This window comes from Lissotriton vulgaris, chromosome 4_1 (genome assembly GCF_964263255.1).
Source record: "Lissotriton vulgaris chromosome 4_1, aLisVul1.2, whole genome shotgun sequence".
Taxonomy (NCBI): Eukaryota; Metazoa; Chordata; class Amphibia; order Caudata; family Salamandridae; genus Lissotriton; species Lissotriton vulgaris.
The window spans coordinates 1,725,392,741-1,725,409,154 of NC_141691.1; the positions used below are offsets into that span (position 1 = coordinate 1,725,392,741).

Below are 16,414 nucleotides of genomic sequence, written 5' to 3' on the forward strand. Positions count from 1 at the left end.
ACTCTACCGCTGTTGCGACCTTCTTCTTCCCTCATATAGGGTTCTCTCTTCCCCACAATTTCCCTTTGAGGTTAGAGCCTCCTCTGTGAACCTTCTAATGTTGTTCTGTACCCCAAGAGCCATCTTCTCCTCTTCTTCATGCAGCAAAGGGCAGGTTGGGAGGTGATGTCCTTGGAAGAAAACCATACGAAAATCTGTGTTTCTTTCTTAGACTATCCCCGTCCCCAATAGTACACCAACCACCTTCAGCGTGATTCCCATTCATCTATACCTGTGCATCCTCACAAAAAGGGTGCTGTTCCCTGGACCACAACCCACATAACTACAAATAGTGTAGGAAAGGCACTTACCTGGGGCCATGGCCCTCCCTGGGATCATGGCATCGGGAACCACAGCGTCCTCCTGCCATTCTTGGCCGTTGTGTTCAGAAGCATCGTATGAAGCTCGGGGTCTTTCGGGGAAACACTCTGCCTCCTGAGATGGTCAGCATCTTCTCTGCGAGTCTCCATGGGCGGGGCTGCCTCCCGAAGGTTTTCTTCCCCTGGACCGTAGTCTCTGTCCGAGAGTAGTTGTTCTCACACATGTGTCCTTCTTCCTGAACTCCGTCGTCCATGCAGTCGCCTTCCATCTCACCTTCTCTCCTTGCACACCCTTTTCTCTTCCCTTCCTGCCTTCTTAACTCACCAAACCTGTGTGGGGTTCTGACATTCATTCCAGTTATGGCAGCTAGTCAGCGGGATTAACGTCAGCCACATTGGTTCTCTCGTGTGGGGCAGTCTCCTGACCACAGGCAACAATCCATTATTTTGAATCGTTTACTTCCCGTTGACACATTTCATTATTGGTCATTATATTCTTTTGGACCTCACCACTTCTGGAATATTTTCCTTCCAGATCTGAGTGCACTTTTTCCATCACTCAGTTACCTGCCCTTTCCTCAGTTGTTCATTGCTTTCAATGACTTTCAGCTGGTTTCATTGTCATTATGTACAGCCTGAGGCGTTCACCATATTGGGACAGGTGATGCCTCATAGCATTGAACACCAGCTACTTATGATTTATTGCTGTGGTAATTGCGCCTGATTGAGTCTGGAATGACTGGTGACAAAACAGGTCGCCTTAATTGACACAGAGTGTTGGGATGGTGAATATTAAAATACATTTGAGAATGAACTGAACGTTAAAAACGTAACATGAACAATGTTTAATCAAGAAACAGCCCAGAAAGCTCACAGTTGATAATGTGATAAATCCTAGAGGAGTCACTGTGTTTGTTATAAACTGAGAAACCTTTAGTGTCCGAGTCCAAGTGTTTATGAACTACTATGATCTTCTTTAATCCTTAGGCCAGAGAGAGCATGATACTCATTCATTTCAACGGTTATCGTGAAGAGACCGAATCGACAAAAGTGTGATATCTATAAGTCAACATAATTACAAAGCTGTCAACCCTTGAATGCTTGTCAGGGCACAAATGTCTGAACATCTCAATAATTTCTGGTCATACACGAGTGGAAAACAATAAAATGATCAGCCAATGGGCGCTCATTTTGATAAAATGAATGTGCCTTGCAACTAAATAAAGCTGTGAAGTCACACTAACTAAAATCATTTCTTACATGATCAAGACTTACTGTGGCTCTCAACAGTTTTCCACATTATTAACAGTGAGTTTTCTTAACTGTATAATGATGTTATGTTTTTAGCATTCAGTTCATTTTCCAAATGGATTGTACCCCATGATAAAGGACAGCTGGGTCTGAAATGCATCAGGGTTGAATGTAAATGCCATGACCAAAGTCATGGCCAATGCATTAGAATTTTTCCATGCAATGTTTGGTAGTGGATGGAAAAAATTGATCCTTATGTTTTTGCCAACTTCTAAGTTTATGTAATTAAAATAAATATATAGTAAACAGGGATATTGTGACCAATAATAATTTTGAATTCATTGAGGAGTAAGAAGCAGGTTTATGCTCCAATTCAACAGTGCACAAAGTGACTATTCCCCCTGTAGGGTACAGCATGTACTTAAGTCAAGAACAGCATCCTCTAACAGAGGATATCCCTCTTTGGCATGCTGTAAAATGAATACAGTCGGAAAAGAAGATTTATTACATATTAGAAATTAGCTGCAAAATAGATTATGCAGTACAGGAGCCATAATTTCCTTTTTGTATGCACATAGGCAGCCATCTGAACATATGCAGTGCTCACATAATAGGCACTTAATAGTCTTTCACATATTCATGTCAGGTGACTAAGACGAAAGAATTACATTCGATCCGATGCTTATCTGCTCAATAATTGTGTTCCTTTTCGCCAATCTCGTTATCTTTAGCTGATACGTCTATTGGGTTTAAGTTCTGCATGGTGTTCACCTGATCTAAAGATAAGCAAATCTTGGTGTCCAAGAACATCTGTACTTTCAACAATACCATCGATAGCTGTGTGTCCTCTCTTCAGTGACACTCAACGTAAAAACGAGTTAAAGGGGGCATCCTGTGTAGAGGAAACATACATTTTCTTTAGTAAATCCTGCATCTCTAAGATGCATCGACACTAGGCATGTCAGACTACTCCTTGGTTTCATTGTGTGTGCTTGTGACATCAGGAGTAAATGCACTTTTATGCCAGGAATAGAAAGAGCTCACAAAACAACACTACTGCCAGTACTGGATAAAGTTTTTTTGGGGATAACCTCACGGAAGCTGCTATGAATCAAACATGGCAGTCTCATATCACTTTTGTTGCTGATTTATTATAACCATTTTTTTTCAATCAGAAAGCTTTTTCATTTTTTCAAAGACATTTCTGTGCATGTGCAAATATAAATATATTTATAATACATTCATATTGTTGACAAATGACCCTATAAGATCGACGCGTTTCGAACTCCCTGATTAGCGGGATCTGTGCGGAAGGACAAACCGGAGACATCGTGTTTTCGCGCGACAACAATCAGCCTGAGATGGCATCCTGGATTTGAGGCAGCCCGAGTAACCCGAACACCTTTTGAGATACACGCCAATTGCTAAGCGCCTCCCAGTGAAGCATTTCTAAACTCCACACCGGACACTCCAAGCGTTTTCCTGAGCTTGTGAGTGTGCACATATCAATCTTCTTATACTTACCACGAAAGTTATCCTATCTAGGAGGTTAAGAAATTGTAGTGATCCTGAGGAGAACCCCGCTAATCAGGGAGTTCGAAACGCGTCGATCTTATAGGGTCATTTGTCAACAATATGAATGTATTATAAAGACTGGATTCAAACTGATTATAATGTTTCTAATTTTATAGAATTTTTTGTAAATTTGGGATTCATTTGATCTTGCTAACAGTTTGTATTTCAAATATTTTGTGTTGACACTGACCTATACCTCAGAGGTATAGTTTAATTACCTTGTTTGTGTTATAGTGTGTGAATGTGAATAGAGCGACTGTAGTGAGAAAGGTTTAGTTATGGGTGTGTTGTCAATGTAATGAGGAGTTGTCCTTCATTTGTGTTTTGTAATTGTTGTATATATTTGCATATTTTGTATATTTATATTTATATTTGCACATGCACAGAAATGTCTTTGAAAAAATGAAAAAGCTTTCTGATTGAAAAAAATGGTTATAATAAATCAGCAACAAAAGTGATATGAGACTGCCATGTTTGATTCATAGCAGCTTCCGTGAGGTTATCCCCAAAAAAACTTTATCCAGTACTGGCAGTAGTGTTGTTTTGTGAGTTCAATTAGGCTTAGCCTTACTGTTGAGGAGCCAAGACCCAGTTTTGTTCCAAGGAATAGAAAGAGAACATCCCCAAAATTCATTTGAATAGTGAGGAAAAGGGTTTCAACTAGGCAGGGCTTTAAGTGGGCCGGGTCTCATTGGTGCTGAGCACCGGCAGTTTTCTAAAGAAGGCCTCTGTAGGGGTCTCTATCAGGCTCTGTTCTGTGTCCGTTTTTCCCCGGATTGAAGGGACAACAGGCACATCATGTGCCCGTGCTCACACTGCTCACTTCTCACTAGTGGGGAAGTTACAGTATGACCAGTCTGAACAGGTGAGCGTTTAAGGGAAGGAAAATCCTTCAAAGAGTAATTTTTTTCTCTGGATTTTCCTTCTCTTTTTGAAACTCAGGAGCAGCAACAGTGTCCTGGTGTCACCAGGGCTTTAAGTTGAAGCTTTTTCAATGTTATAAACAAGCCATAGTTGCTGCTTATTTATCTTACGCAACTACAGCCATTGACAAAGCCAATAGTCCTGACTTGTAGGTATGATGCTACTTGTATCATGTATCTGGATGAAATGACAGAAACTGCAAAATACAAGTCGGATGGCACACTAAGCTAAGCACAGATTTTTAGCCTGCGTGTTTTAAGCCACGCCCTTAATTATATCAAGCACGCCCCTTTTTATGACACCTCCCCCCCACCCCCGTTTTTTCATACCACTGAGACAATTTCTTCCCCATTGAGGATGTAAATGTAAATTGATGCTTGTATAGCGCACTACTCACCCGCAAGGGTCTCAAGGCACTTGTACGAATACCGCCGTGGAACCCATCCTGGCTTTCCCTGTGAGGCGTCCACTCCTGGGCACCCCCAAGGTGGAGGCCAGGCATCCTTAGCGTTGTGGGAGCCGTTGTGGAGATTAAGCAAGCTATTGCCCAGAGTTGCAGAGTGGGATTCCATGATTGGAATAGGCACCGAGGCGAGAATTATCAGGTCCGTGGAATTTCGAGCCCAAGACCCGCTGAGGCGGGGAATTGAACCCTGGGCCCGGGCTAGACCTCTGCATCAGGGTCTGCCACTCTAACCATTGAGCCACACTTCTCCACAAGCCACACTTCTCCACAGAAGGAAAAGAAAAAAAAGTTTTAAAATGTAAATATACCGCTATTACATGTCCGCATGGTAAAATAGGTAGGCAAGCACTCTAGGTACTCATTGAAATGAACAGATTGTGTACCTGTGCAGGAATTCTTCTGAAATCCTTTCAGAGCTCTACGAAGGTCGAGCATTTTCGCCAAACTTAAAAAGTAACCCCGTAGGAGTAAAAGTTAAATATTGTTTCTACCAGTTTTGTGAATCGGTCTACAGTGCTGTTTTAATTAAAAAGAAGAGACCATGCTTTAATGTATCAAATGTTTTCGGGTTGTTATTTCAAGTTCTTCATGAGCCAGTTTGTCATGAAACAAAAATGGCGACTACTGGTGATGCGCACGTGCCTGGTACCGTACCGGTGATACACACGTGAAAGCGACATTGGAAAGCCAAATGGGTGCCCCCCACCACCCCCTCTCACAGACACACACATTTCCTGTGCTAGACTTAAGCACACCGTTCTGACCAGACTCCTCTAATGAGCGGGTAACCTCAAATATTAAGGCTGTTTGATTAACCGGTGCTGTGCGTCTTTGTGCGCCACCAGACACATGTTCAGCATTTACCACAGAGAAATAATTGTCCATAAGATAAAGGGCACGGAGCAGTGTGTAATAATAGGTCTGTGCGTAAGGAGGGTTCAGCTGTAAAGACTTCATTACCGAGCCGCCCGCAGGACTCCGCCGAGCGCGCGAGAGAAATAACGACGTACAGGACGCTAATTAGGACGGGGCCTTGCAGCTGACATACCCCTGCCAGCGACGAGAGTACAAATGCCGGCAGAGCCAGGCCCAGGCCGGGCTTTGTCTCTACAGCACCCACGCTTCTCACAGCCTGTCTGTGAATCTACATAACCTCTCCAACCAATTTAGAACTCTTTTATAAGATATGAAAGGAGGTGTCACTTAGGGCAAATTCACATTCTAATGTTATAAAAAGTTATGCTGTTGGAGTTTTTTCAAAAATAATTATTTCCTTAATTAAATGGCATGGCTGCGTGAATCTGATGTCTATCACTGATCCCACACTCTTATTTTTAGAACAACTTTTCGAAACCACAGTGAAGAGCGTGAGGTAGAACACTGCTTCTTCTGCAAATTCTGTAGATTTGGTCTCTCATTACAGGTGACACCAGAAGTCAGATGGACTCAATCAGTCACTCAAGCAGTATTTATATAGCCCCGAGGCGTATCCAGGTGCTGCAATGCAGTTGTCAGTGGAACAACCTTGTCTTGAGTCCCTTCCTGAAGTGGTTTAACGAGGGTAAAGTACAGAGGTGGGGGGAAGGGAGTTCCAGGCTTTGGCGGCAAGCGTGGCCAGAGTGGCTGTGGCGGATACGTGGCATCTGAGCGAGGGCGTGGTGTGCAGATCGGAGGTTTCTGGTGGGTTGGTGGAAGGTCAGGCTGTGGTTCTTGTAGGCTGGACCTTGGTTGTGGGGGGCTTTGTAGGCATGGGTCAGGAGTTTGAACTGGCATCTTTTCTGGATGGGGAGTCAGTGGAGATCCTTCAGGTGGCTGGTGATATGGGTCCTCTGGGGCAGGTTGAGGATCATTCTGGCTGCTGCATTCTAGATTGTCTGGAGTCTTTTCATGATTTTGGCAGATGTGCCGGAATAGAGTGCATCTCTGTAGTCAAGCCGGCTGGTGACGAGGGCATGCAGCACAGTCGTTCTTGTGCCGATGGGGAGCAGGTTGAGGATTTTGCAGAGCATGCAGGTAGTGTGGAAGCAGACTGAGGCGACAATGTTGACCTGACATTTCACAGAGACTTCACTGACCTGTATGATGCCGATGTTGCAGACATGGTCTTTCGGCTTGGGCCTGAGCTCCCCTGGCCACCAGGAGTCGTTCCAGAGGGTGGTTTGTCTGCCAAAGGTTAGGACCTCCATTTTGTTGGTGTTGAGTTTCAGGCAGTTGTCTTTCATCTATCTTGCGACACTCTTCATGTATATTTGTGGAAGTTGGACTTCATCAGGGTGGGCTTTGCTGACAGTGAGAGGACGAGCTGGGTGTCATCGGTGTAGGAGATGATGTTGATGTTGTGTGATCTGACGATGTCTGCGAGCGGTGTCATGTAGATGTTGAAGATGGTGGGGCTGAGAGATGAGCCTTGGGGTGCTCCTCAGATGGTGTGTTTAAGTTGCGAGGTGACGGGTGGGAGGCGGACTCTCCAGGTGCGACCCATGAGGACGGATGCCATCCATCAGAGCACACATCTGTGATTTCTATCTGGCATAGTCGACTGATGAATGTGTGGTGGGAGACAGTGTCAACAGCTGTGGAAAGATCCAGGAGGATGAGGGCGGCTGGTTCTCCTCTGTCAAGTAGGGCTCGGATGTCATCTGTTACTGCGGTCTGGGCTATCTAAGTGCTATGGTTGGCTCTGGAGGCTGATTGGAATGGGTCTAGTAGTTTGTTTCTTCCCAGATGATTTGTTAGTTGGAGGTTGAGGACCTTCTCCAGGACCTTGGTGGGAAACGGGAGGCGAGAGATGGAACAGTAGTTCTGGGGCTCTCTGGGGTCTGTCAACATGTTTCCATGAGTCAGGAAAAGTGGCTGTTGTTATTAAGGCATTGAAGATGGTGGTGAGCTGGGGACTGATCTGGTTGCTTCGGAGGGTGAAGAGTCGATGGGTGCATGGGTCGTTGGGTGCTCCGGAGTGGTTGGAGTTCATCAGGGTGGTAGTTGTTTGTGTGTTGAGTTGTTTCCATGTGGTGATCATGTGGTTGGTGGTGGCGGTAGAACAATGACAGAGGATGTTGAATGGTTGAGGATTGAAGTTTCTGTAGATGGTTGCTATCTTTTGGAAGTGGTCGGCGAGGTAGTCGCAGAGTTCCTGTGAGGGGGGATTGTGTTTTCTGTGGATGCTGGGCATGTGATCTCTCGGACAATGGTGAAGAGTTCTTTGGTTCGTTGGTACTGGTTTCGATACGGCGTGTCAGGGCCTCCATTTTTGTGGATTTGATCTAGAGGTAGTAGTTGTTGAGGGTTTATTTGAAGGCGGTTTGGTTGGCATCGTTCTTGCCAGTTTGCCTTCTTCTTTCCAGAAGTTTGCTGGATTACCTTGGTCTAACTACGCTATAGGGCGCTGTGTCGGTTGGGGATTGGTGCACGGTGGTGCGGTGAGCGAGAAGTGTACGATGTGGTGGTCAGTCCAGGTGAGTTCCGATGAGTGGCTGTATCTGATTCTATTGCTGGTCGTGAACATTGGGTCTAACATGTGGCCTGCTCAGTGTGTTGGGGCTGTGACAATCTGCTTGAGGCCGATGTTGTTTAGTTTATCCAGGAGATCAGTGGTGTTGGTGGAGTCATCGAGGTGGAAGTTTAGGTTCCCCAGGAAGAAGTAGTACTCGGTTTCGACGGTGAGAGGGGTGATGAATTCAGCGACGGTATCGCTGATGCTGATTCGTGGTCCTGGTGGTCTGTATGCAAGGATGCCTTTGATGGTGGTCTTGGAGTCGGCGTGGATCTGGTAATCAATGTTGCCTCTAATTATTTTCCCCTGTGTGCGGCAGAGGAAGGTCTCTGTGCGCTGCAGCCAAGGCTATGTGCGCCTAGAACCTGACCACGCGTGTAGACCAGGGCTTTGAGTGGGATGAAAATACTCTGGGATCTTTCAAAGGGGCGTAACCGATGCAATTAACGGTGTGACTTAAAAAGCAATTAACATAAAAATATGTGCATCGCATAGTGTGCCACCCTACTGATATTTTGCTGCTTCTGTCATTGCATCCAGATATATAATACAAGTAACATTACACCTACAAGAAGCCAAGACTATTGGCTTCGTCAATGATTGTTTCATGCATCAAGTTGTATATAATATTGAAAATGCTTCCGCTCTTGTGGTTGGGGTCGTGGCTTAATACTCGAGCTGTTGATTTAGGAGATGGGTTTTTAGTCTCGGGTCAGCCTAACATCCCGTGACTCTGGGCAAATCAATTAATCTCCCCATGCATACAAAAAATATATAATAATAAATCATGTAAAGTGAACCAAAACTTTTGGATTGAGTTTGCACTATTTAAAAACTTGCTGCATTTCTTTGCTAAATGCGGGGTAGAAACCATAACAGATGGAGAAAGAATGAGGAAAATAGAGGGAAAGAGAAAGGGAGGGCAGAAAGGAAGAATGAAATATAGGAAATATGAAAAGAAGGAAGAAACTGCAACAAGAAGGAGAGGTCAATAAAAGGATGGATACAAAGGTGAAAGGTTTGAGAGATGGAAGAATAAAGTTATATTTGCATGGGTGGGTGCACGTAAGAATGGATTGAAGGATGAATGTTTGGATAGATGGATGGAAACCTGGATGGAAGGGTGAAAGGATGGGTAGTTGATAAAAGGTGGGTGAAATGATGGATGGCTGGATGGATGGGTTGATGGATGGATAGATGGATGGATGCAATGGTAAAGGAAGGATGGATGGATTAGACAAAAAGACAGACAAATGGGAGCATGAATAGACAGATGAAATGGATGCTGGATGAAAGGCTTAAAGGGTGGAGAGATTAATAGAAAGGAGTGATGAAAGGAACTCTTTTAGGAGGACAGACCTTACTAGCTTCACTCTCCTGATGGAATTTGAGGTACAGGTCGAATTTGGGAGGGGAGGGCATTAACTTTGCTATTTGCCCACAATACGTCGTCGACAACAGCTAAAGGCTGTCTATAGGCGAGACCTGGAAAGGCCTTGCTAGGAATGTGGCCTAAGGGCTAAAGCTGCTGACTTTAGCACCGGGGAAATAGGTTTGAATCCAAACCTTGGTTCACCATCCTGTGATTCTGGGCAAAATCACTTAATCTCCCGGTGCCTAAAAAATAACGTGTAATATCTGGTTCTCTTGGAAAGTGCTCTTATGCCCCTGGGCCATGCCTGTGCAAACGAAAACAGCAAAAAATGAAAAAAAATGCATCAACTCCTAGAGTCAAGTTAGAGACAATCAGATAATAATAATTGAATACACTCCCTCTACAATTGTGTACTATGGGACTCATTAGCCAATTAATGCCAACTCTACAAGACACTCTGAAAGAACAAACTCTACTAAGGGTTAAATAAAGACAGTTACCTGCTGCTAGACTGCACGCTAGGGATGCTGTATTACACATGGATAAATGACCGTGATGATCTAGTAAAACTCAAGTATCACAGAAGCTACATTAGAGATTTTTAAGTAATGCCATAGAAGGTGACACGGTGAGTGAGAATGTTCCTCTCCAGCCCACCCTCTAAGTGAGTCAAATATGCCTGCAATTTTCCCAAAAAAATCTGGCTCAAAATGTACCCATGAGTCATTCAGCTTCAAAGGCCCAAATTAAGAGACTACAACGCCATGTCAATATTATTCTAAAGGTCCCATCAAGCTGTAAATTAATGTTTCCAAGAACACACCCTTGGTGTGCTATGAAAGGGAAGATCTGCCGTCGCTCTACCACCCTGTTGTTTAAAGGGGTTAGCCCCTGTGACAACCCCCATGCAGAATCTGTAATAGTTTTTGCGATGCACACAGGAAAGCTGGGTACAGGCCACACAGTTGAAAATTAGCCCAGATGCTTAGAGTAGAGAGGGTGGAAGCCCATTTTTTCTTTATTTTGTAGAGTGACTGGGATGTTCACGAAAATGATGTGCATATGTTTCTTCAATATCGATCTTTGGACTGAGAGCCTCTATTCCCGAAGCCTCAGCCTTAGAGTCGCCGACGCAGCTATCAGTGAAGTGGGTGCCATTCTGCTCCATCATACATACTCTAGCTTCCCACTCAGCTCCAGCAGTCCTTGCTCCCGATTTACGACTATCTGCAAGAGTGCACAATAGTTACTCCCTCACCCCATTCCCCCCCCAATGGTGCCCACAACAGCGAACCCGGACCCACTAGATGGATTCAAATATTTCCGTTGGGGTGCACAGTCTGCCCCTGCTTCAACACTGGCCTACGAGCCACCTAACAGAGTGCATGTAACAACCTGCACTAGATGTGTTGCCATGGCTCAAAACTACTGATGGCCTGGATCTCAATAAGCCCCACTAATCAAGAACTTACCAAGTGCTACAGCAACCATCCATGACCCAGAATATGCTTATTCATGTTGTGTCCAAGAGCAGAATTCACAACGACAAACTAGACCAGGCTGCCACAGGGGCAAAGATTTTCTTACAGAGACTTTTGTACAATTCAATTTCTAAAAACTACAGGTATGAAACAGTAGACAACTACACAATTATAATAAAAGAAATGGGACCAACTACCAGTTACAGTTTACATTCAGAGCCTTTAGGCTCAGGCCGCAATGTCTGGACCTCCAAGCACTAGGGGCCAGATGTAGGTAAGTAACATTTACCGAATCTTAATTACCGAAAATTACCGAATTTTACCGATTCGGTAATTAAGATTCGGTAAATGTGAGGGGTTGGTATGTAGGGAATCCAGATGTTCCCTTTTACCGAATCGGTAAAATTCGGTATTTACCGATTCGGTAAATACCGAATCGGTAAAGCCTATTGATTCCTATGGGCTTCAAAGCCCATAGGAATCAATAGGCTTTACCGATTCTGTATTTACCGAATCGGTAAATACCGAATTTCACAAGGGTGCAGGGGGTGTCACTTTGACACCCCCTGGCACCCCCTAAACAGGCACAGGTGCCATGTGGCAGGCAGACCTGCCCTAAGGGCAGGTCTGCCTGTCACATGACATAGGTGTGCATGCACACATGTGCATGCACACCGGAATCGGTATTTTACCATGGATTTGTATTCCATGGTAAAATACCGATTCTGTAAGCCATGTGCACAAGGTACATTGCCTACCTACATTGCATTTTCGGTAATTTTACCGAATCGGTAATTATTTTACCGATTCGGTACATATTACCGAATCGGTAAATTTACCGATTCGGTAATGATACCGATTCGGTAAAATTACCGAAAATGTGCCCCTACATCTCAATAGCCCTTTACCGATCGGAAACGGCCGAAAATCGGTATTTTCGGCCGATTCCGATCGGTAAAGGGCTACCTACATCTGGCCCCTAATTTCTTCCATTCTTTGATCTGTAAAGCACAGACATGTTTAATATTCTCCCCCCCCCCCCGCCCCCCCGTCGAAAGGGCAAACTTCACAAGACACATCGGGGAACATGCTTAACTATGTTGCCACAAAATCAAACAGTTGTTTTCCTTCAAGTACATTTGTATAATTCTGTATACACACACACAAACTAATATAAAGTATTGATGGTACATTTGAAAACTGCACAACTGAAAGAAAATAAATTGCCAATATAAAGTTTACACACTGGAATAATTGTGTGAACCTACAAGTACTTGATTGCTTCCATTCTTTAGATCTGTACCTACAGGTCTAAAAAATTCCCCCTAAAAGGGGCATAAACTCCTAGTAACCAGCTAACCTTGCTACTAGAGAGAACATGCTTTTGAGTAAAGATTAGCCACTTTTTGGGGGTAAAACCTAGGAAAAGTTAATTTCTTCCAGGACACTGGTAGTTAATAGGTAATCTCTCAAACTGTGCAGGCATACTTTGCCACAATGGACCAAAAGTAAACGTGTTACTCAACCTGGAGGAGAGTGAAGACAAAAGAAAAAAAAGCTACTTTCACAGCCCTTCTCTTCCCTCCCGGAGCAGATTGAATATGCCTATACAACACAAAACTACTTCCTAAAGAGTAAAATAAAAAAAAATTAAAAAAAGTCATCTCAAACTGTCTCTGGAGAACCAGATAGAGTTCCTGGGCAGATCAGACCAGACGTTGCAGAAATGGGCTTCAGGCAAGGCTGCAAGCGAGTTTGAGCTTCTGTTTGGAAGAAAGTAAAGTCTGGCACATCAGCTGTTTCCATTCAATTGAGAAGTCTGGATTGGTAAGAATCAAGCTGGAAAAAGGCTAGGAACAGAACTGCCCACACATCGTTTTAGCAATGCTATATTGGTTAACGCTCAAAACCACCTATAACGTAGCACAATTAGGAATAACTGAAATGAGGCATCTACTCACAGTACACGGAGCTCTCAGGGACGAGATGCCACAAATGAGATTCAATGCTCCTCTTGCAAATAACCTGAATGTTTGCTACCATTTGGAACGCCAAACCAAAGACTCACTGTCACAAGCCCATTTTACCACCCACCAGAGACACTGGAATAGTGCAGTGGAGATCAAATTATGTGTTGTGAAAATGAAGCAAGTGTGAAAGCACGTGCGCTTCACACGTCGTGCTTTCAGACTTGCTTTATTTTTTTTCTAAATACAGCGCTGCTGGGTGCTGATTGTGGGCAATTGTGAAAATATTCCTGTTAATTGCAGCGCATGACAGGCGCAGTGATTAGCAGGAATACTTTCACAAAGGCCCACAATCAGCACCCAGTCGCGCTGTATTTAGAAAAGAAATGAAGCAAGTCTGAAAGCACGACGTGTGAAGCCCTCGTCCTGCTTTCAAACTTGCTTCATTTCTTTCCTAAATACAGCGCTGCTGGGTGCTGATTGTGGGCCAATGTGAAAATATTCCTGTTAATTGCAGCGCATGACGGGTGCTGTGATTAACAAGAGTACTTTCCCAAAGGCCTCAGGCAACAGGTACATTGCAGTTTTTCGCCGCTCGCATTTTAAAAGGGGGCGACGGCGAGAACGTGTGCGCGCTTTACACAGGACACTGCGCGCTTGGTGCCTTAAAGGTGCGCGGGCGCGCAGCCGCGCAGGTTAGCGGGAACCCTGCTGGTAATCCATTTGTTCCATGGTTGATGTGGTGTCATCACTGGTGATGGTGCAGGTGATTTATTCTTTGTGTATGATGGCGCTGCCTCAACCTTGTCTGTTGATGCAAGCTCGTTGTTTCCTCTTGTAGCCGCTGGGGGTTGCTGTGGTGATGCCCGGGGCTGATGTGGGGATGAGCCAGGTCTCTATTTTGAAGGTCACGTTGGGGGCGATGGTGGAGATGCTATCCCAGATTTCGGTGGCGTGTTTGCAGAGTGATCTGGCGTTGATTAGCAGGCAGTTGAGTTGCAGTGGTGGTGTGTTGCTAACTGCGGTTGGGTTAGCTTTGTTCGATGAGGTGGTGGTTAGTGGCCGGCTGGTGGTCAATCATCAGTTAATGCAGGTGAAGGGTCTCACTGTGGAGTGTGGTGATGCGAGGCAGCAGTTGTTGTTCCATGCGGGTTCCAGGGCACAGAGTTCTGTGGCGGTGTACATTTGGAAGTGCGTTGGGCCAGGGTTTCTGGCGCTGGGCGCAATCCAGGCGCAGGTAGACGTCTTTGGCACACCTTCAGTTTACCCGCTGCACGCGGTCACGCTGCGGCCTGCATTAAGTAGCCCTGGGAGGTGGAAGGGGCTGTCTGGGAGGCGGAGGGCAGGGAGAAGACAGCGCAGAGAACCGGTGTGAACTGGATATAGGCAAAGAAAAGAAAAAGCCAGCAAGGTACAATACAGAAAGTTAGACACAGATTCTATAATAAGGATCAGAATGAGAGATGGGATGCAGACTTAAGAACAGAAACAACAGAGGGTACTACGTTCGCACTGTTAAGATTGACAGTTTAAAAGTTTTCAGAGGTACAGTGGTGCTATACAATAGAAAAATGTGGGGATACTTATCTGTGAACACCAGGGGGACTGGAGCTCAAACCTGGTAAGAGGTAGTCGGAGGAACAGGTCAGTGCCTCTACACTACGAGATCTGCAAGTGGGAGAAGCGGCGATCAAGACCTCTGGAGGTCAAGGGGTGGGGGAATGGGGAATACATGTGGAAATCACTGTTTCCACACTGATCTCTAGGGTTGCCCTGTTGAATATCACCAGTAAAAAGCACCCAGGAATTCTGAATGCCTTAATCCTGCATCACTTGTGATTCTCGAGCTGGCCAGTATCTTCAGTTAATGGCCGGATTGGTAATTCCGTCCCAGTTGCCACGAAGGCCTATGAGTCATTATTCATTGTCCTAAATAATTTGGTGACTTCTGCTTTAACTTTTTCAAAATGTACTTGGGGCCTCATTTATGAAAAGTGACGCATCGCTGCGTGAAAACAGCGATGCGTCACTTTTCACTACGCCCTCCTTGCGACACCAATGATGCGTCATATTTACAGTATGACGCATAATGCGCAAGGAGTTACAGCTGTCAGTATTTCTGACGTATCTGTATGATGCAAAAGTGACGCATTGCTGGAGTGTGTCACAAAAGTGACACAACTCCAGCAATGTATCCTTTCACATGGGGCAAGCCCATGTGAAAGGGCCTGCGTCAGTCTTACGCCTGCTGTGAAGCAGGCGTAAGAAAATGACGCATTTGTGTCCTAGAAGTGGCGCAGTGAAATCTTATAGATTTCACTGCGTCACTTCTACGACCCTTCCTTGTGTCAATACGCCCCCCTTGCATACATTAACCTGGCGCAGGTATAATGTGGCACAGGGGTTTATAAAGTGACGCATCTACCTAGATGCGTCACTTTGTAAATATGGCACAACAAGGCGCATTTTTTACGCCACTGGTGCGTCACAAAAAGTGACGCACCAGCAGCGTAAAAGTGACGCACAGCCTCATAAATGAGGGCCCCGGTTTTCAAAAATCCCTTCACGACACTCCAATCCTACAAATAGATGTGCAGGAATAGGGCTTTGTGTCTGCAGATGCATCCAATGTATGCTGCTCGCCTTGGTGCCCTTTGCTCCAGCGCTGTCTTCCAAGCATGTTTGTGTCTTCGTACTTAGATCACAATATTACAAACAAAAGACGCCCAGAAAAAAAATCAAAAAATAAATAAAAATCTCTTGCTTTGGTAATGTGTCTTAAGCATCTGTCTCACGTGTTTTTCAGAAAGCGACTGGTATTTGTGCCACTTGACGATCATTGTCCCACGTGAAGAGAGCCTGGAGTGGACCATGTATCCCTTTCCCTACCTCGCGTGTGTTGATCCGGCGGCACCGAAAGGTGCATCCGTGTACCAGCTGTTGGCCCACTACTACAACGATGAGAGCTCCAGCGATGGGATCTCATATGTCCTTCTGGAAGGTAAACAATGCACTACAACAAAACACCAACAAGCCACTTGCAGACATTCCACCCTATTTGTTGCAAACATGGTTAACAAAGTCTGAGGGATGACCAGAAGTGGGGTACTGACCTGAGCAGCCAGAAACAGCGAAGTGATATTTCCACTAAAAAATAATTTTTATTAAGACTAGGAATAGCCACTTTCCCGGAAGCCCATTATGGGACGTATTTCTCATAGACATTTAGTACGAATCATAGTCTAATACAACCATAGCCATCTGACATCCGTACTGTGTACCGAAGTACACCTCATCACGGACCAAGGAAATTTCAATCACATCAGTCCCCCATCCAAATAAAAAATTCATAAGTTACACCTCAAATCATACTGCAGGATCTGCAGTGTCTTGCACTCACATTCTGTCAACTACCTTGCTTGAAAATTACATATTGATGAGCTGGAAAACCAGAAGGTACATAAGGAAAAAAATATAAATGAGCCTTTTGTGCCCATGCCACAAGAGTCTGGAAAGAAGTAAC

At 44.8% G+C, this 16,414-nt stretch overlaps 1 protein-coding gene across 1 annotated transcript in view; it reads left to right on the top strand.

The window, feature by feature from the left end:
- The window catches only part of LOC147724457 (neural-cadherin-like), a 497,260-nt gene that overhangs the window by 250,822 nt on the left and 230,024 nt on the right, over positions 1–16,414 (top strand). Inside the window, exon 2 of the mRNA XM_086966016.1 lies at positions 15,698–15,892. Coding sequence (XP_086822142.1) covers positions 15,698–15,892 — 195 coding nt within the window. The remainder of the gene's footprint in view (positions 1–15,697; positions 15,893–16,414) is intronic.